Here is a 20,456-nt window from a genome sequence, read left to right as displayed (position 1 = left end):
CAGTTTTAAGTACCACAGGAATTTCACAGCCAGCAGTGGAGTGAGCTCCTGGGCCCCCTTTAACAGCATCCAGTGACACAAAATGCAAGGACAGCAGGAGGTGTCTGAAGAACAGCAGCACCCCCTACCCCAGATCCAGTAAGCACTGTTACTGGAGGCTGCTGCTCTCTAGTTCCATCCTTTTTGCAACTGTATAAAGAACAAAAAATACTTTTTTTTTTAATGCTTGGAAAACATTATTTCTCTGAAGGAGTCCTGTGACTCAACCAGCAATGACAAGATAGGATCCAAAGACACAAAAATCAAGCCCTGAGAAGATGGCTCTGAGAGCAAGTTTTCCCAAAAAAAAAAAACTACTGGCCCTGGATAACACAGAAAAGGACAAGAGGAGTATTACAACTTCTGTTCACACACCAGGTTTCTCAGGGAGAAACCAGCCCAGGTGTTCTCACCTTCTCCTTCAGCTGGTACAGAACAGGTCTGAGAACAGAAAATGGTTGTCCAACAGCTGTTCTGCATGAACACATGGTGCAGGACTCACTAAAAAGTCAAAGACACTGCAGCAGCTAATTCCTTAACTTGTTTATTTATCATTGAAGAAACACACAGCAGCAAGTTCTGTGTTGGCTTCAGTGTGACCAGATTGTTCCTTGTTGTTACTGCACCCCAGCTTTGAAGTCAACACAGCCACTACTACAAATCACTGTTTTGGAAAGGGAAAGAATTGACCCTGAAGACAAAGAATTGGGGGGAAAATTGAACAATTTCTCCAAAACCACACATTTTAAATATGACAAATATTTATAAATCCTTGAAAGGCATGAATTATCCAGTAATGGAGAAAGCAGTTGTGATATTGGCAACAGAAAGTACATAGCCATATGCTTACCAAAACACAAATTGTAAAAGCTGCAAGTTTGATTTGTACACTGCAGCAGTGTGTACATTACTGGAACAATGACTGCAAAGTGGCCTCAGAGGCATTATGGATTCAAGTAAATCTACAGAAAATATCCCAGTGTAGCTAATTCACAATGTTTATTGTATTCAATTCCAATTTAAACAACTTACCGAATTTAGATAGTGATAAAATATCTCAGAAACCGCCTGCCCTCCAAAGTATCTTTGTAAAAGAGGGCTTTTCTACTTTTTGGTTAATTATGCAAATTCTTTTAGCACTGTTTTTCAATAATTTCACTGTGTGAACAGAGGTGTTTTCAAATGCATGTCCTGTGACAATAATACCCCATTCCAAACTAAGAAAGACTAAAAATAAAAAGGGCAGCCTGTTTTTGGTGCCAAAGAGAAGCTGTGCTGAAGACAGCTGTTGGACTTGCTTTTTTTTATTTCAGCAACAAATGACCCATGAAACAAGCATCATTTGAAATCTCAAAAAACTGGCATTCAATTTCCAACCTTCTGCTGTGAGTTTTGCGCATGATCAATCTATATGAGTAAGTAATTCATGCTTTCATGTTACCTCAAAACATCGGTTAAAGAATTCCAATTCAGAATGTTTATAAGCACAAATATAATCTGTGGATTCGATCAAATCAAAGCTAAAACATTGGTTAAACTCTGTGATTCCCACTTAACGTCGTACAGTGGTCCACCCTTCTTCATCTGTCTCGTTTTTAGTGCGGCGTACGGGCTCACGCTCCTTCTCTGGTTTCCAGGATCCTTTCTCCTTCTCGCCGTCCCTTTCCCGCTCTTTGGATGCTGCTGGGGGAGCAGAAGCTGGAGGAGCAGCAGGAGCAGGGGCCGACCGCCGCGCCGGTTCCCGTTCCTCCCCGCGCTCTTCCCTCCTGTCGTCAGCGCGTCGCCACGAGCTCGCTACGGCACGGGGAAAAAGAAAAACAACTCAGTCACGCTCCAGCAGCAGCCTGCGAGAGTTCCAACAAACAGCCCCGACCCTGGCAGTGGGATTTACTGATCCTCAGCCCTGCCAACAGGGAATTCGATGGCAACGGCCAAATACACGTTTAAATTTCATAGGAAAGTAACAGCAGAACTACCCAAACCTCTTCTCAGGTTTGGGATTGTGGTGAGCAAGCCGAGTGTCATCTTTAAAACACAGTAACTGCAGTAAGAATGTTCTACTGATGTACGTGGTTTTATGGTGTAAAAATATATTCTTATATTAACAGAATTAAAATCACAAAAGTGTCTCCTTAGAAATGACTGAACCCTGAAAACAAAAATCCTGACTTAAAAACATCTGTGGAAAATGTTTAGGCTGTTATTGAAAGACAGGAAATTGCTCTTCAGCCCACTGGAATCAGAGATAAAATAGTACTGAATTACATGAGTCTACTGGTAACAGCATCCACCACCCGTTACTATATGAAAAACTGTTCAGTTCTGCCCCAGCTGTATGTGAACAAAGCTGTGGCAGATGCCAAGAAATCAAATCCCAGAACTTATTGATACATTAAAAAGAAAAATCTCCACACTGAGAACACTCTGCCTTTCTGCAAGCAGCACTCCTGTGTTTGATGCCATGTTCTGTGCCAGCCTGTTCCCAAGTGCAGGAACACCCACATTTGGGGCAGAGACAAAATGAGATCCTGAAGGTAAGAATGCCAGAATTGGAAGATGTGGTGGTCCCACCAGGCTAAATGGGTTTGCTGTTACTGTATTTTTAGAATACAGCAAAGGATTAATAAATAGACAAAATTAATATAGGTCTGTCATCAAAATTAATACCATTAATAGTGTGAAACCCTCATTCAGAAATATTTCTGTCACATTTTAATGGTTTTAAGGAAAGGGCCAGAAACTACTTTCTGAGATGTCTGTCTTGATAATCTGAACACAAGGACTACATGCACCCAGAACACAATCCTATGACAAGTGCATACTTGAAATGTTATCCTCCTACTGTAGATGTGAAATGCTACTAAGATGGAAAAGAACACAACTACAAATAGTTAAAATTCCCTGAAGAATTCTCAATTATGCCAAAGGTGCTTTTTATTATTTTGTTTATGGAAAGGCGGTTTAAATACAGGCTGAAAATATAACCTATTCCCACTATTCCCATGTGACCCCCTCCCAGCAGTGTCAGGAAGAGGGAGGCTCTGTGCTGGATGAAGGACTTTAGGGACACTGAAATGAACCTACGCTCTTCCCGCTCGGATCGGAGGGGTGGTCCTCTCCTGAGGGGCGGCTCCCTGTCGTCGCCACGTCGGTCTCTCATGTCACGACCACCTCTGTCCCACTCCTCACGACGACTTGAATCTCTCCAGCTGGAAGTTTCCTCAGCTGGCCCTCTCCTCCAACCGCCGTCATCCCTTTGGCCACGCAAAACATAAAAGCTAAATGTTAGGATTTTTATCTTTGCTATGGAAAGGAGCAGTAATAAATCACAGCACGGATATTTACAGACCCAGTGGGTGTCTATTTAACATACTTCCAAAATTGGTTTTGTTTTTCTGGAGCCTAACATGGAATTCTCTTGATAATAGGTTAAAAAGAAAAATTTAAAAGCATTTTAAGCATTTTGGAATTCCTCCTGTAAACAGATATCATCCTAAAAATAACAAACCAAGAAGGCCCCAAAATGCCCCTATCCACTTGCTGCCCTAAAGCGCTTAGTTTCACACAAACTAACCAGTGTTCCTTTCACTCAGCAATTCCACGTTATTTCTGTATCAGCAGGGCCCTTTTTTCTTTTTGCAGAAACATTCTAGAAGTACTTAAACAGAGCAGTCAGACCTGGGACGCCTGAAACGATCGTCTCGATCAAAATCTCTCTCCCTGTCGAATTCCCGCTCCTTCTCGTTTTCATCCCGATCTTTGTCTCGATCCCATTCACGGTCTCCTGAAGGTCTGGAGTCTCGGGGAGGGCCCCAGCTGTCCTCACGAGCCTTCTCTCGTTCTCTCCACCCCCCTGTAAAAAAGAAACACAGTCAAAGGAGTTTGTGACTGACCTCTGATCTCTCTTGTAGACAATGCACCCTTTACTTCCATCACAGAAACTGGTTCTTCAAGTTCTGACTCCTGAAGATCCAACTTGAGATGTTTGTAAGAAGTTTGCATGTGGGAGCCACAGAGAAAACACTGTGCAAGCTGCTAAAGGTAAAGCCAGTAATGCACACCTCATGTCAGGGCTGCCTGGAACAGTCCAGCAGAGCCGGCTGCACCCTGCAGTTTTCAGCCAGAAACCACAAGGGTCTGGTGCAAAACAAGTGCAAGAAGAAGCAAAGGGTGTAGCTCAGACAGCAGATTCCTTTGTGAAAATCCACAAGTGAGGAGATTTTAAGGAAGCAGATTTTTAAAGAACTCACTGCTTTTTAAAGCACTACTTTAAAACGTGACTTTTGCTATCATCCACTTAACACAGTGCACTCTGCAATACTGCTCAGTTATTTATGAATGGGAGTTCTTCATTATGTAGCCTGCTTTGGTTTTAAATAGGAAAAACTGGAGTGCAGGTTTTGATATTTATACTAAGTTTTCTAAAGGTTCAGATTCTATAATTAGTGTCCATGAAAGCTGACATGGTGCGTGCCAATATGTAAGTGGAAAGAACCAGGAAATCAAAATCATATCTAACATTCAAATGTCATCAACAGTTCTGAAAAGAATCAGAAACAGCTCTAGACACCATCAACGACACTTAAGAATAGAAATAAACAATACAAGAATAGGGTAATTCAGATTTTAAGAGACTTCAGAAGGTCATCTAATCCAAGCTCTGCTCTAAGCAGGACTTTCAGAAAGGGTTAAAAACAAAAAGGGAATGTTAAAAACGTTATCTCTGTATATAGAGAAAGGGCTTATCAAAACCACACCCACTTGAATGAAGTATCAAAATCCTCCTTTAGAAGGAGATTAACTTCAGACACATGGAAGGGGTAGGGAAAGAGTCCAAGGTGTGCTAATCTAGTGAGAATGCTCCCAGCAGAGCATTCAATTTGTCTATTTTGGTTTTGCACACAGGGAAGTGACCAGTGTTAAGTGTGTGACCATCAACGTATCTTCCAGACAAGCGATTTATTTTTAATTCAGCCAAATGAAAATGTTTGATTATACTAAGTAGAGGACTGTCCTCATTAGCCTCATTAATCTAGATGTTTTCAGAGCTGATTCTCCCACCTCTGGCATCAAGTATGTTACATCCACTATCTATGAGGACAACACACACTTTGGAGGGAGGATTATTATATTTCTATGTTTTACCTGGTTTACCAAATGGTCTCCAAGGACCTGGCCTTGAGTCCTCACCGCCACGCCACGGGCCCCTGTCATCATCTCTCCTGGAGAGCCTGTCATCATCCGCGTTCCGCCAGGGTCCCCTGTCGTCATCCCGCCGGGCCATCCTGTCGTCATCCAGCCCGCGCCGGGGCCCTCTGTCATCATCCAGCCCGCGCCGGGGCCCCCTGTCATCATCTGCAGCCCGCCAGCTGCCCCTGTCATCATCCAGCCCACGCCTGGGGGGCCTGTCCTCATCCAGAGCCCGCCGGGGCGGCCGGTCATCATCCAGCCCGCGCCGGGGCCCTCTGTCGTCATCCGCCGCGCGCCAGCTGCCTCTGTCATCGTCCAAACCGCGCCGGGGGGGCCTGTCGTCATCCAGGGCACGTCTGGGTGGTCTGTCATCATCCAGAGCACGTCTGGGGGGTCTGTCATCATCCAGGACACGTCTGGGGGGCCTGTCATCATCCAGGGCACGTCTGGGGGGCCTGTCATCATCCAGGGCACGTCTGGGACCCCTGTCATCATCTGCAGCTCGCCAGCTTCCTCTGTCATCATCCAAACCACGCCGTGGCGGCCTGTCCTCATCCAAGCCACGTCTGGGGGGCCTGTCCTCATCCCCTTCTCGCCTCGGAGGCCTGTCCTCGTCCCCTTCCCGTCTAGGTGGCCTGTCCTCTGCTGATTCTGGAGGACGCTCCTTTTCATCTGCAGGTCCACGCCTGGGCAGATCATCCCCTCGCCTGGGCAGATCATCCCCGCGTCGGAACGGCCGTTCATCTTCTCTTGGATCTCCTCGACGCCAGTCTCTGTAAAACCACAGGGAACGAGTGAGAAGTGGAAGGTGACATCCAGAAAAGCTTTACATCAACAGCATCAAACCCCCCAAAGCCATTTCTGACCGCACCCACTTGATGAGTGGCTCCACACATGAGGTGTGCAGTTTCAAAATGCACCTTTTAATGCCCTTCATTGCTATGGGAAAGCTGTAGGTCACAGTCCCTACAGCTTCAGTAAAGACTGAGCAGTTTATCTTCCAAACTAGTCTGGACAGTCCTCTGTTGGTTATCTACTGCAACACCACAGAGAAGAGGGTTGGCTTCTACACCAAGCCTGATTTGGCAAATTTGATCTAAGTCTGAACATATCAATATTAAAAAACCCCACAACCATCAATTAAGTATCCCCCCTCTCCAAGCACATGCCAGCGGTACACACCATTAAGTCTGCTGTCTACAAGATTTTTTAAACATACATTTAGACCACAGACCTTGTTTTTGTCACCAAATTAATTTCTTTATTTCAGGAAATTAAACTTCCTCAGCAATAAAAAAAAAAAAAAAAAAAAAAAAAAAGAAACAAGAAATAGAACATCACAGAAATGTACTGGTAGCTGCTTCTTGGCAGGAGAAGAGAAGCTGCACTGCGGTTGAATCTCATGGATTTAAAAAAAATAAAACCCAAACCAAAACACAACAGAAAGAACACCTCAAGGGTTAGAAATCCACTATGCTACTAAAATGTAAACAAAAAAACAGCAATAACTTGCTACAAAACAGCAGATGTAGGACTGACTTGAACAGGTGAACAAAGAGAAAACAGTTTGTGACAATTCAGAGTCTCAAGAATTTTGAGGAATTTCAAGCAGTGCATTTCCTGGGTTTGGAAGAATAAGGGAGAATGAAATTATCATTGATCTGTGAGGTAAATACCAAGACATGGAGATTGTTAATTTCCATTTAGACTCAAATTGGATAATCTTCCCCTTTGAAAAATCTGATTATTTTACCATAAAAGACATGTGGAAGAATGGTTATAATGTTTATCAGATGAACAAGTATTTAATTAATTCAGGCACTGTCTCAGGATCTTAGGATTTTTAAATCTAATTTTAAACTATTACTTTTAAACTACTTCTCCTCTAATCAATCTCTAGAAAAGTTGAATGAAGAATAACTAAGACAAGCTGCATCACTCTGTGTGGAAAAAAACAAATCCATTGAAGCATACAAGTGCGTGCATTAAACACTTCAGAAAATCACAGAATGGTTTGGGTTGGAAGAGACCTTGAAGATCATCTCATTCCACCCCCTGCCATGGGCAGGGACACCTTCCACTATCCCAGGTTGCTCCAAGCCCTGTCCAACCTGGCCTGGAACATTTCCAGGGATGGGACACCACAGCTTATGCAATGTATGTGTAGTGAAAGGCTTCACAAAGCAGTTTCATCCAATTTTTAGATTCTGCAGTTCATGACAAAGTGGATCACTACCAGGAATGGCAACACAGCTTTTAAGGAAAGATGGAATTCTATTTTGTTTATAGAGAGATCACACCCTTCTAAAACATTCTAAGATATTGCTAGAGAGAGAAAGAGTCAATAAATTTGCTTCCACTGGAGTCAGAGTAAGCAGTAATGGATTTAAATTGCTGTACTGGAAATGAGGGTCAGACATTTACAAAAATCTATCTACCTGCAAGGCTAATTAAGCAATAAAACATACTGCCAATTGGAATCAGCAGCGTTATCTCCATCAGCACAGGCTTTTAAGAACAACTAGATGTGCAGCATCAGAAATATTTTTAGCTACAGTTCATCCTGATGTGAAGCAGAAAGACAAATGTTAAAAATCTTGTTTTCTACAACTGTATAAACAGTTTTCATTATTAGTGAACATAGCCAAAATAAATGTAAACAAGTGTGGATTTTTTTTTTTAAGTTCAAAGTACATTCATAATATTCTTCCTTCAGAAATCTATCCCTCCCTTGTTCAGTACAGCTCTTCAGACCTTTAATTTATGGCATGTGTTTTCTGCTCTGTGACTTACTCTGGGACTAGCATAGTTACTATCCGTTTTCTAAATGGAAAATCTCAGAATTTCATCATCCAGGAACTCTGTATTTGCTCATCATCCTTCTCCATTCTGTATTTACAGAACTGACACCAATGTTTGAGTGGGAGAGAAGTTGTTAATTTAAAAAGGAATCTAAGGAAGCAAGTTGTTTATCACACACAGAAGATGTCTGCTTGCCTTCACATATCTAAGCCAAATAAAACAGGAATGTTATCTGAGCATGGTTCCAAGATAAAACCTCTCTCATTCTGAGATCCTTGCAAAGCAACTTTTTAATAGAAGGTAGCATTCAGAGGTGTAGAGGCATGAGATATTACTCAGCTAGTGCAGCTTTAGCAGTAGCACCAAAATGGGAGCCTCCATACTTTGATCCCAATATAACAGGTCTGGCAGCCCCTGATTACCTCTCCACTGGTGCTCGACGCCATTCAGATTCCGGCTCCCCTCCTCTTCTCCAGGAGCTTTCCGACTCCCTGTCACCCCAACGAGATTCCTGCATGTCGAAAAAAATTAGGAACATTCTCTTTGAATGTTTAAAATGAAGATTTTCAACATATAATTTACTCTTGAGCATGTTATGTCATTAAAAAAATCACTTGTCACACTGCAGAACACAGAACTATCAGGAGTTTGAGTAACTAAAGTATGGTTTTAACTGACTTTATTGTTTCTGCTGCAGTTCAAACAAAAACATGGTTCCCCTTGGGCCACATACTATACCTGCAGGGTAGGATATATGCACATACACTAAAAAGTTTATGAGAAGTGTATGAACAATTGAACAACAGCTACAGTCAGCCACAGCCACTACCTGTTGACAAAAAAAGGGAAGTTCTAACAGTTTCACCTTTCCTGGGGGCTTATGACAACAGGAATGAACTTAAGTAATTATTTGCCTTTGTGCTTTCTGATCTCACCAGGAAATGTAACTGAATGCACTGAAAGCTCTCTGTGGCAAGGACAATTTTGTTCCCAATACCTCAGTGCTCAGAAGAGGTGAGATACTAGTGATTCACACATGTTGCAGGGCAGAGCAATAGTCAATCTGTATTTTTTTTTAAAAAAGTTAAAATGTCTCTCTCCATTGCCAGACAAACCATTTAAATGAATTTTTATGCCTTAATTCCACCACAAGAAACTAGTTAGCTAAACTATCCAAAATATCTGATTTCACATAATCACACAACCTCTTCATAAGAAGGGTATTCCAGTTTTAAACCCCTCTTTGAAAAGTGTTATTTGTCAATATGGGTTAACCAACATCTTGCATCTCCACTAGTCTGTCTCCTTAAATGCTTTAGAAATGACTCCAAATAACAACGGTGAGCAAAGAATCCCAAAACTGCAAATGGAATTTCTGGAGTGATACAGGTATCTCCCTCAGAACCTGAGCCAGCTTCTCCATATACTCAAGTGCCCACAGACAGGAGACCTCTTATGTGAAAAACACCCATCATGATTATTTACTTGACAGACTGTCAAAACAATTTATACAACCTGATAACTTATCTTCATGGTATTACACAATGAAATATGTATTAAACAAAGGGAAAGGCTGTAGGGGATGAAATTTAAAACTAATTCTCTTGAATGGTAAGTTCTGAAAAACTGGGAGTGTACAAGGCCTATGGTACTTAGTTACATTCTTTTAAACCATTAAACATTTCCAAGTAACTTTTGTTATTTCCTGTTGGGTTGGGGTAATGAGTTCTCCCAACCCAAGTTATATTTGTAAAGAGAAAGTTGCACACACATCATGGTTTTATGTTATTACACATTTCTTTAAAAATACAAAACTATGCTTTTATGTTTAATCTGGGGGGGACTTTCCTCCATTATCCACTTGAATTTCTGACTTTTGCATGAGTCACTACACTAGCTTCCAACAGTTTTCCTTCTTTTTGTATTAAAGAAAATTTTGTCCAATATTCATTTTAGTCTTTACTAATTTAGTTTTTAAACAGCTTGGCAATCTTAGCTTTCAGGTAGTTTCTTTATTTTACTTTATTGCTAAACTAGAGATTCCAGATCCTGATAGTGAGCTGAAACTAAGTGACAGTAATTTAACTATGAAATTAGCCACTCACATTCTAACTAACTGATTAAACAAACCAACCTATGACTTTGCAATGCTAACACCTTATTTCAAATAAACTACTGAAGAAGGAGCAGTTAGAAAGAAACAAACCTGCAGGAATTACCCACCTTCCTTGAAAATGGGTCGTCCAGACCCCTCCTTTCTTCCTCTCGGCGGCGCTCCCTCTCCTCTATCTCCATTTCTCGCTGACGTTTTTTCTTCTCCAGTTCCTCCAGTTTCTTGACTCGCTCCTGGTACTCCCGCTGCTCCTGCTCGCGCTTCTCGCGCTCGATGCGCTCCTTCTCCTCACGCTCTGCACAGTTGGAAACACACAGAGAACGTATTACCAACACGAATTCTATTACTTTGCTGTATCCACAGAGGGGTTACACAATACAATCTCTCCCCTCAGACTCTATAAAAACTGAACATTTAAAAGACAAACATTTCATATGATGGGTTTAGCTAACCACAAAACCCGTTTTTTGCAAGTCGCCTAACTCAAAAGCAATAGGAAAAGGACCCCTGATACATCCATTAATGAGACATCTTGAACAGCTAGTAAGAAAGAAAAAGCTCCAATACCTGTATGTTAATTCAGTACAGACCATAACTATAGCAACTAAAATATCACCAACTACCTCAAACATGGTAGAGGATCTCTTCCTTAGAAAGCGTCCGACAAAAAAATCAGCTCTGTCAGAAATTTGATATTCATGACTGCTTCAGTTGTTGTTGTTTTTTAAATACTGCATTGTGATTAACTCTGATACATAAAATCTTTACCCTACAATTTACAAATAGGGCAGAAATTCATCCTGCAGTTTGCCAACCACCACTTCTCCTCTAAAGCCCTGAAAGAGGCTATTAGGGCTATCAGACAAAACAACTCACAAAGAAAGGTGTGGGAATAGTTTACAACTTCAGAGTTCTTGGGTTGACACCAACCTTCTTTTCTCTTTAAGATGTACACAAACAAGTGGCCAGAACTCCAACTACAGGCTAAAATCAAAGACTCATCTTTTTCATTAGCCTCCCTTACTTTAATTCTTCCTTCACTCATATCTAGGAACTACAAAGCTTTACCTTCCTGTCTATGCTACACAGGTAAGCAAGGAAGGTGCGACAACTGAAGATGAAGGCTTCCTCCCATCTTGTGAAACAGGAAAACCAGACACTAGCTGTGTTACAAAATGGGAAGGCTCAAGGATGCAGAGGATGAAGTAGTCACATTCTCAATCACACCTTTAAGCAGCTGCTCCTCCCGTAGCCTTTGCTCCTCCTCCTCCTTCTCCCTGTAGTAAGTGATGCGTCTCTCCTCTTTGCGCTGCTTCTTGCGTTCCTCCAGACGGTTCCGCCTCTCCTCTGCCAACCGCTCCTGGAACTGCTTGAGTTTATCCTGAAATACCAACAATACACCTCAGAACACCAAAACTGCAATGTCTGACAGCTAGGCAGTTACACAATTGTTAAATAAAGCTACACAGAAAACTCGAAACAACTGCAACATATTAATTCTGCTGCACTGAAAAATTACATGCTTGCCATGTCAACCTCTTCTGTAATTGATTTTGGATAAAAGAATATACTCCAGTGTAGAAGAAAGATACAATCAAATCATCATACACAGTATTAGAACTTTATCTGCTTTTTCAGAAAGGAACTGCCAAAATAATAATTTATCTGTACCTAAAACGTATTACCCAAAATTATCCCTATTATTGCAAAGAATCATATGCAATTACTAAATTATATTAACATAACACCTCTCCTGCTTTTTTTTGGTAAAGCCCGTTTTTAGTGCCTGCCTATGTGACACCCAGTGATCCCTTACTAATAGCTGTACTGAAATAAACATTTTGCCCCTCTTTTATTTTCCATATAAGCTATTCCAGAAACTGACAAAAATTTTAAGTGATAATACCTAGGAACGGGTGCACAAAATTGAATTTAAAAGCCAAAGCAGAAAAAAAAAAGCAATTCCATAGTTCTGGACCATTTTAAATACTAATTTCTAGTTTCATGAAGAATCCCTGGGTCAGTTTTAGCTCCTCACTTTAGGGGTGTACTTTGTTAGCAATGCCTCATCTCATGTACCTCATAAACTGTTCGTCGTGATGCCTTGAGCCTAGCTTCAAACAAATCTCTATCCTCCAACATCCTGGAGAGTCTGCTCTTGTGCTCAAGGGCTTTCTCACGCTCCAGCTGCAGGGTGGTGATCTGAAAACAGAAAATATACAAAGTATAACTTCACTATACATTTGGATTCAATCTACTCCAGCCACTAGAAGGAAAAATTTTCTCTTCCCCTTTCGGAGCAAAGATAGAAGAAATTGCTGTCCACTGAAACAGTGAAATCACAAAGCTAACAATGTGTGAATTTGTGTAAAGATTTCAATCTTTCTTTGTTTTTTGGAAAGAGCTGGGAAAAAGAAAACAGTGCAAACATTATTTTTCATGCATTGCTAATGCACCTTATCAACTGAACAAAAAATTCTTACCCTTTCTTCTTCCTGTTGCTCCCACAGCTCCATATCATGCACTCTTTGTTCCTCATAGGCAGTCTTTATTAAAGGAATTTCTTCCAAGCGCTTCGCTCTTTCAAAGTAGTCAATCTGAGTAAAGATAACACATCTTCAGTGTGACATAATGCACACATAAATCCCTCATTTCTGGAGACTTCTCCAGAAATATATATTTCTGATATATTATGGCAAAAGAGCAACAACCACACTGGACCATCTAAGGTCAACCTAACCAAGAATCTGCCTCTACCACTGGCAACTAACTACATGCACTCCCAGGCAAGGATGCAGGAATGGAGACAGGCACATCACAGTTCTCTCTCAACATCATTCATTTTCAGCTCCCAGCATTTTCTGTGTTGGAAGTATTCTTATATTTTAAATAGTGGATTTCCTCTCTTGTCCTTCCAAACTCAAAGCTTTTAATACACAACAATGTACTTTGGAAAGAACTCCTGCATGTCTGTGGTCACAGCATGAAGATCCAACTTCTACCTACAAACAGCTCTGAACATGGCTCCTGCTGCCTTCATTTGATCCTTCTCACTCCACTACCCCTTGTGCAAGAACAACTGCTCCCACCATCAGCTCTTACAACACGTACACTCTTACAGACTGGCACCACATCCTCTCTCTAGAAATCTGTCAGAGGGGTACTATTTTACAAAGACATTTCTCCCACAGAAGCCAATCTGCATCACTGATAATTCTTGTTGGGCTCCTGTCAAACTTCCAGTTCAACCACATCCTTTTAGACATAAGGAGACCAGAACTGCAGACAGTGCTCAAAATTCAGAAGAACCAAGTTCTCACTGCTGGCAAAGAATGTTAAGTTTGAAGCCCATCATTTCATATGTAAAGCCAAAGACTGAGGGATTCTGTTCCCAGCCTCCCCTCTATAAAGTTTTTAAATCTATCTAACCAGAACATAATTCAAAGACTTTCTTTTGTCACGCTACAAAGTTGGGGTTTTTTGTGAAGAGCTTTGGAAAAAGGTTTTTTTTTTTTGAAATCCAACTTAGTTGCACCCATCAGATCAGCCTTAGTCATATGTTTGCTTTGACAGCTTCAGAGAACTCTAAGAGGAACCTTGCTAACATTCCTTTCATAGAAGCTGTGCTGACTTTTCCAGGTGGATCATATTCATTCAGGTGACTACTAATTCTACTGTTAATGTATTTTCTGCTCCTCCATCCAGTGTAAGCAACAGCTTTACAGGCCTGCAGTGCTCAAGATCCTCACTGGAACCTTTTTAACTAACCTGCCACTTTCTACTTGCCATTTTCCTTCAAACCAGTTTTAAGTGACCTGAATCACCAACTGTACTATAGAACCCCTGTTTCATTCCTGAATACAGCAGGAAGCCCTGGCTGAGTTCCACCTTTCCCAGGTCATATGCTTCTATTATTACAACACATTTCTCACACTTTTATAGCTACCCATGTTTCAGACAGATCCTTTTCTGCCATCTAGAAGGGCTCTAGCAGTGGAGTTTCCTCTCTTTCAGTGAGGACTAACACTGTTCATTAATTTCACTTCTCTGTCATGGTCTCTCCTTCTCTGAACATTTAACCTGTTCTGAACATTTTTTCATTATAAGTCTTCCCAACTAAGACTCAGTTCACATCCAGCTTAAGGATCCTTTTTCAAATCAACTCCATTAACTAGAACAGATTTTGCATGGAAATTAGAGACCCAACTGGTATATAACACATTACTTTTCTTCTTTAGTTTCAAACATTTCCAGCACCAGTATTATATATATGTGTGTATACACAGATCATATTCACTAAAAAAAATTGTATGGACATTTTTACCCTTCCTACTTTGTACCTTTTTCTCCTGATTCTTCAGTCGTTCCTGAAGTTCCTTCTTTTCTTTTTCCAGCTGTTCCACTTGTTTAGCCATAATAAAGTCAGGATCCAACTCTTCAAGATCCTACAACCAAGTAAAGTTATCAATATAAAAAGGAGAAAAAACTCCCACAAAAGGTGGTCTTTACTCTCCCAGGTAAAAAAGGTCCCATCCAAACCCAGAACTTAAGTTTACTTAATTGCCTTATTTTTAAGAGAGACTGTAAGACCAGCTGCAGTACAAACCTATGAAACTCAGGCAGCCCAGCAATGTAACACTGAAATAACAAAATAACTCCCCACTGCAACAATAAACCCCCTACCTCAATATCAATATCTTTAAATGCTTTGGCTCCCAGTTCAGTCTTCTTAATCTGCTCCAAGCGCTCCCGAACAGTTTTCTTTTTGATCTGCTCATGCTCCTGCAGGATCCGCTCCTTCTCCCTCTCCTTTGCCTCCTGGCGCAGCCTCTCCTCCTCAGCTTTCCGGACTTTTTGCAGTTCTGCTTCCCGTTGTTCCAGCTCTTCCTTTTCACGCTGGATGTTCAAACTTTCCAGGCGCTCCTTTCTCTCCTCTATGGTTTGACGGCGTGCAAGGATACGCTGATGCTCCTTCCTGGAATTTTTTAGGAAGGCAGTGACTGCCAGCTGATGCTGTTCTTCCTTCTCTTGCTGGATTTAAATTGAGAATAAGACAATGATGTAAACAGTCCCTCTTTAAAAAGGCAGTAAGCAAAGCAAATGCTTCTCAAGGGAAAATGCAAAGTTAATTCTATTCTCCACACTGGCCAACTGAATGGAAATACAGCTGTAGTGGCAAAACTAATCACTCATCCAAGTGGCATCCCAGGCAGTTCCAACTGCCCAGAATCATGTGCACATGGAGAACGTTGTCTGTAAAAGACAATATTCTGCAACATGGCTTGGGTATGACAGTTTGACTTTTTCAGTCCAAAAATATTGTAGACCCAAATGTTACTGATACTGAAATCTTTAACTGCAATGAGTGTGTGGGCCAACCTTGTTTGTCTCTGTATGTGTTTGCAAGCATATCACCACATGTACTGTATTTCACACCAAAGCTGCTTTGTTCTTTTAAAGTTTTGTAATTTTCCACACATTAATAGAAGAAAAATGTATCCTAATTGACACAAAACACTATCTGTGAGATGTTTAAAAAACAAGTCAACAACTTAAACATTGTATTTAAAACCATTTTCATTACCTTATAAAAAACTCTAGGCTTCTAGACAGTAGAACACAGACTGCTCTTTAAGCAGCCTTCCCACCCCCCAGCATTTCCCAGAGCACCCCCACAGTTCTTTGTGGACATTCATGCTGTACACACGAGGAGGTGTCACTGAGCCAGCTCAGGGAGCTGCCCATTTCCATGAGTCCAGCCAAACTCTGTAGCCCAAATCAGCTCCCCACACTCCCCCAGCCGTGCTACTCCTGAAATGTGAGCACCCACAGGGATATTTTTAGTAACCTGTCACTTCTAGGGCATTCAGCAAAAAAACTGAAACATCCAAACTTTGCTGCAGATCTGTACACATTTAAAGCTAAATGGAGGTGCTAGAAACACCAAAGTAAAAAGCTTTAGACAAATTTAATGATTTACTGAATTATTAGAAATGTGACAAACTAAAAGCTTTTAAGCACATGACAAAAGTGGAAAGTTTTGACCTGAATAGTGAAGGAAAAAAGGATATCAACTTGTTCTGTAGCTTTTCTATCCACACAGATTGATATTAACCTTGATACTGTTCTCCAGAAGTGTAATGACCACTAATAAGTTAGATAAGGAGGATTTACAACTTATTCAGCTACTAACTGTACTAACATGTCAAGTGCAAGACTAACTGCCATTTCTATCCACAAATGGACAGCTAAAGCATGCTTTTTCTTCCAAAATGACAATCTAATACCAATCACTAATCAAATATTTTTAAGGGAAAACCTATACAGAAATATTTTTATCTTAAACACTATAAAACCATTAATATATGGTCAAGTTAACATAAGGAAGTGAGCATTGGGTGTCATGATACAGTTCTACTTTCTGCATTTAGATTTTAAGAATATTACTTAGTATTTCAACCTGCAGAGAATCTAATATGGACATATTGCTATCAGCCTTTTTTCCTTACGGAACAAATATCTGATGTGTTAGCTATGAAATCTTTCATAAACCTAAAACAAATGAAAAAATTACCACTGCTCTAGTAAAAGAAGTGAAGGTTTAACTTGCCACGACCAAAGCATGCTGGAAATGTGAGACTGATTTACACCTTGTTGCTACAGAGCTCTGGAAAACCTGAAATGTGAGTCTGACCTTGAAGCCAAGAGCTTCAGGGAGGAGAAAAAGAAGTGACAAAGACAGGTCAGTTCCTGATCTGTGGGATGTTTTGTTCTATAAAGCTGCATTCCAGGTTTTTCACAACAGCAGTTTCTCCAGGAGGAATAAATGAAGCAGGCTCTTGGATTTTCAAAAATGCATGCAAAACTTTAAACAAATCCTAGGCTCATGTATAGGACAGTTATTATTTGTTATATCCTAAACCTGGTATTTGCAAGACTGGAAACTTTAAACTCAGGCCTCTTGTGTACATTTGCCATATTTTGGTTATGGCCAGAAACCAAATTACTTTAAAAGCACAAAAAACTGACTACCACAAAGCTGAAAAAAAAGAGAAAGTAAAACGTACATCTAATCTGAGTAAACACATTCATTAAAATATAAGCTTTGTCAACACTCTCCTAAGACTTTAAATGACTTACCATTAAGTGAGGAGGCTTAATGACTGCAAGAGCCTTAGCCAGAGCTGAGGACATGGCAGTCAGCTGGTTTCTGATCTGCTCAGAAGGCATGCTCTGCAGCTGAGGGCCCAGTGGAGCATCCTCTCTAGTACAGTAATTCAAATCTGAACCAAAACTCAGTGTCCGGGTTGTGTGATCAAGGCGAACCTTTGCAAAAATAGAAAAAAAAGGAAGAAAAAGGATTGTATTTTTTGTTGAACCATTTCTCTGCTGCTCTGCCTATGACCACCATGAGTCAGAGGCTCTACGCAGAAATTACTTGAAAAAAAATTCTGCTGTACCACTCTATGAGAAATGCCAAATTAGTAAGAGAAAAATAGCACTGTCAATGAAGGTTTGATTTATTTCTATGATTTAGGAAAAAAAACCAATCCAAACAACGACGAAAACAAAATCACTGGAAGAAGCTGAACTTTCAATGGCTCAATGAAATGAGCACTGAAAGACAAATCATTCCTGTCCCTTCCTCCACATTGTCAACCAGTTCCTTTTTATCACATGCAATACACATGAACCCAGACATGACACAAAGTCTTTCTGCAGCTCTCACCTGTAAGTCACAATGCCTGGCTGCATCCACGATACAACGCTCCAGCTGGAAAGCATCCACAAAAGGAACCAGGGTGCACAGACGAGCAAACTCAATGCTTTGATAAATCTGGGCCACCTGAATGTGAACAGAAACATTAGGTATTTTTCCTCAATGAAAAGAAATCAGAAGTAGAAGTTGTTGTAAAGTTAACTCGCTAAATTGTCAACAAATGAATGTATACATATGAATGCAGTTGCAAATACTGTTTGAGGATTCTATTTCTGTACTGTATTCAGATTAAACCTCATTCCTGAATGGCTGCTTTGTATGAAGGAGACTGGCAGCAGTAACTACATCCAGCTATGCTGCTAATTAGCCTTCAACTATTTCTTTAGCACACCAGAAATAACACTGCTCATCACTGGTAAAGAAAGCAGGTCAATGAAATGTGCATTTTATAAAAAACTTAGATACAAATAAAAAAAAAAAACAAAATTAAAAACCAAAGTGAAATACTCCCCTCCCCGACCTTACTCCAAAGAGAAATTTTAAGAAACTTGGTATGTAATGAAGAAAATCTAGAGAAGAGACTGCATCACTGTATCCCACTATCAAGTATAGCTACTATAGCTGTATTTAAATGATGCACAAACTGAAGATATGGGTTATATATTAGAAAAATGTATTTCAAAGTCAAACAGTCTTCTATTTGATAGAAAGAAAAACTATTTCAGCATTAAAGTTTGCAACTTATTCTTCCTCCAAAACATACTCTAACTTATGCATCCTTAGGAACATACATTATCTTTATTTATACCTGCTGCAGAAGGCGAAGGATGGTGTTGTTTTGCAGGTGAGGAATGTACAGCTGCAGTTCAGGTTCCTTCTCAGCTTGGTCCTTCACCCAGTTCAGAACCTATCAAAAGTCTGAAAAGTTACTCTATCTGCATTGGCCTGTACAAACTTCACCATTAAAGTAACATTTCTGGTTTACACTCTTAAAACAAGAGCACTTCTGTCCAGATACTGTTTTACTGAAGTGCATCCTTTGATCAGAACACTTACAGTTACAAAGGAGAGCTGACACTTTTTGTATGAAGGCGACTGACAGTACTGGCAACATTTACCACACTGCTAATTTACCTTCAAGTTCTTTTTAGCACCTCAAATATCTTTGTTCCCACTATCAAAGAAAAAGAACATGATGTGCTTCATCAACTGCAGAATTTACACTAATTTAATCAACAGCTCTCACATTATTCTACCTCCCAACACTCTACCTTTTAATAGTAAAACCAGTCATTGGTTCATCTTTCCACCTGGCACACAACCCACTTGCCAGCATATGCCCACGTGTGCACAGAGTCTTCTTATTTGACACCTTTAAACAAAATTAACTCAGTATCATGTCCACCAGCAAAACCTTCTGACACATTCCCAAAACTCTGCACCTTTATGGAGCCCTCTGAATAGCATCCAAAAGACCGGAGTGAATTTTCATTCTATTTCAGTAACCTGGTTTACTCTATCAGATGTCATGCACAGTTCATGGTGATGGAACTTCACCAAATCAAGGCTACTATTGAAAAATCAGGCAATAGAAAAAGCTGGTTGATATTTACCACAAATCAATAGTGATATAACAGACTATTAGTCAAGACCAATTACTACACACACAGAGCTACAAAAAACCTACCTTGCTGACACGGGCACTCAACTTGAGCGGGTGAAAGTCTACTTCAAGCCAATTGTAAAGTTCTTTCACTTCTGGGACAACATATTGCACTACATTGAACCTGACCTACAGTCAACAAAAAAAAAAAAATCCAAAGATCTCAACATAAATACAGTATTAATCAATAGTTAATGCTTTAAGAATTTTATATTCAACAAGTTAAACATGCAACAGATGTGGTTTTTAATAAAGGAGACTAGGTATTTTTCATTACATTCTTAACTGCAGTGACAGTAATTCTACACTTTATCACTTAAATGTAGTTAAAAATGGAAAAGTAGACAAAAAACAAACAAGCTAAACAGACCGAAGTACCATCCTCAGCCATTTCTAAGACACAAGCCTACTACACAAACACAGGTCCACAGCCAAACTAAAACCACGCATCTCTGTTCATTATTAAATTTCTGAAGCCTTAAATTGTGGGTTTGAGGCAGACTGGAAAGGTGCTGCAAGAAGAATGAATTCAAATTGTAAAATGAGCTTTGAACCTAAATTTTAGATATGAGTGCAAATGACTGCAAGAAATTCAAACATTCTCTGAAAATACTCATTACTTAATGTCTAATTTGTTTATGAGCATTGGGGGAGGTCTGAGGATAGATAAATCTAACATCCCTTCAAATTAAACACAAGGAAGTTTTCATAATCAATTATATCCATATGGTCCAACATTTGACATCTGGCCTGTGCTTATCCAATACACATTTAACAGAAAAACAGGCACTTGATTCAGTTAATTACACACTTCAGAGTCGGAAAAAAACCCAAAGTTCTAGATCACAACATGTTTCAGACCCCTCAGTGTTTCAAATTAATATTTGTTGCTTGGGTGACATAAAAGACTACACTGAATTGCACACAAG

The 20,456-nt window shown here is 40.2% G+C and overlaps 1 protein-coding gene and 1 non-coding gene across 2 annotated transcripts in view; both read right to left on the bottom strand.

The window, feature by feature from the left end:
- Positions 1 to 567: 567 nt before the first annotated feature.
- The window catches only part of EIF3A (eukaryotic translation initiation factor 3 subunit A), a 28,970-nt gene continuing 9,081 nt past the window's right edge, over positions 568 to 20,456 (bottom strand). The window contains exons 8-22 of the mRNA XM_053983955.1: positions 19,552 to 19,656; positions 18,673 to 18,771; positions 17,874 to 17,990; positions 17,285 to 17,470; positions 14,828 to 15,175; positions 14,485 to 14,589; positions 12,628 to 12,741; positions 12,224 to 12,346; positions 11,372 to 11,525; positions 10,255 to 10,439; positions 8,454 to 8,542; positions 5,185 to 6,002; positions 3,718 to 3,892; positions 3,124 to 3,293; positions 568 to 1,833 (exon numbers count right to left, since the gene is read on the bottom strand). Of these exons, the coding sequence (XP_053839930.1) occupies positions 1,592 to 1,833; positions 3,124 to 3,293; positions 3,718 to 3,892; positions 5,185 to 6,002; positions 8,454 to 8,542; positions 10,255 to 10,439; positions 11,372 to 11,525; positions 12,224 to 12,346; positions 12,628 to 12,741; positions 14,485 to 14,589; positions 14,828 to 15,175; positions 17,285 to 17,470; positions 17,874 to 17,990; positions 18,673 to 18,771; positions 19,552 to 19,656 (3,030 nt within the window). The 3' untranslated portion in view covers positions 568 to 1,591. The remainder of the gene's footprint in view (positions 1,834 to 3,123; positions 3,294 to 3,717; positions 3,893 to 5,184; positions 6,003 to 8,453; positions 8,543 to 10,254; positions 10,440 to 11,371; positions 11,526 to 12,223; positions 12,347 to 12,627; positions 12,742 to 14,484; positions 14,590 to 14,827; positions 15,176 to 17,284; positions 17,471 to 17,873; positions 17,991 to 18,672; positions 18,772 to 19,551; positions 19,657 to 20,456) is intronic.
- Positions 18,177 to 18,309, bottom strand: LOC128811141 (small nucleolar RNA SNORA19). The gene has a single exon (XR_008438249.1). It is a non-coding gene; the product is annotated as a small nucleolar RNA SNORA19 (small nucleolar RNA).

This window comes from Vidua macroura, chromosome 8 (assembly GCF_024509145.1).
Source record: "Vidua macroura isolate BioBank_ID:100142 chromosome 8, ASM2450914v1, whole genome shotgun sequence".
NCBI classification, from domain to species: Eukaryota; Metazoa; Chordata; class Aves; order Passeriformes; family Viduidae; genus Vidua; species Vidua macroura.
The sequence above is the reverse complement of the archived record's forward strand: the minus strand, read 5'-3'. Positions and strand labels throughout refer to the sequence as shown.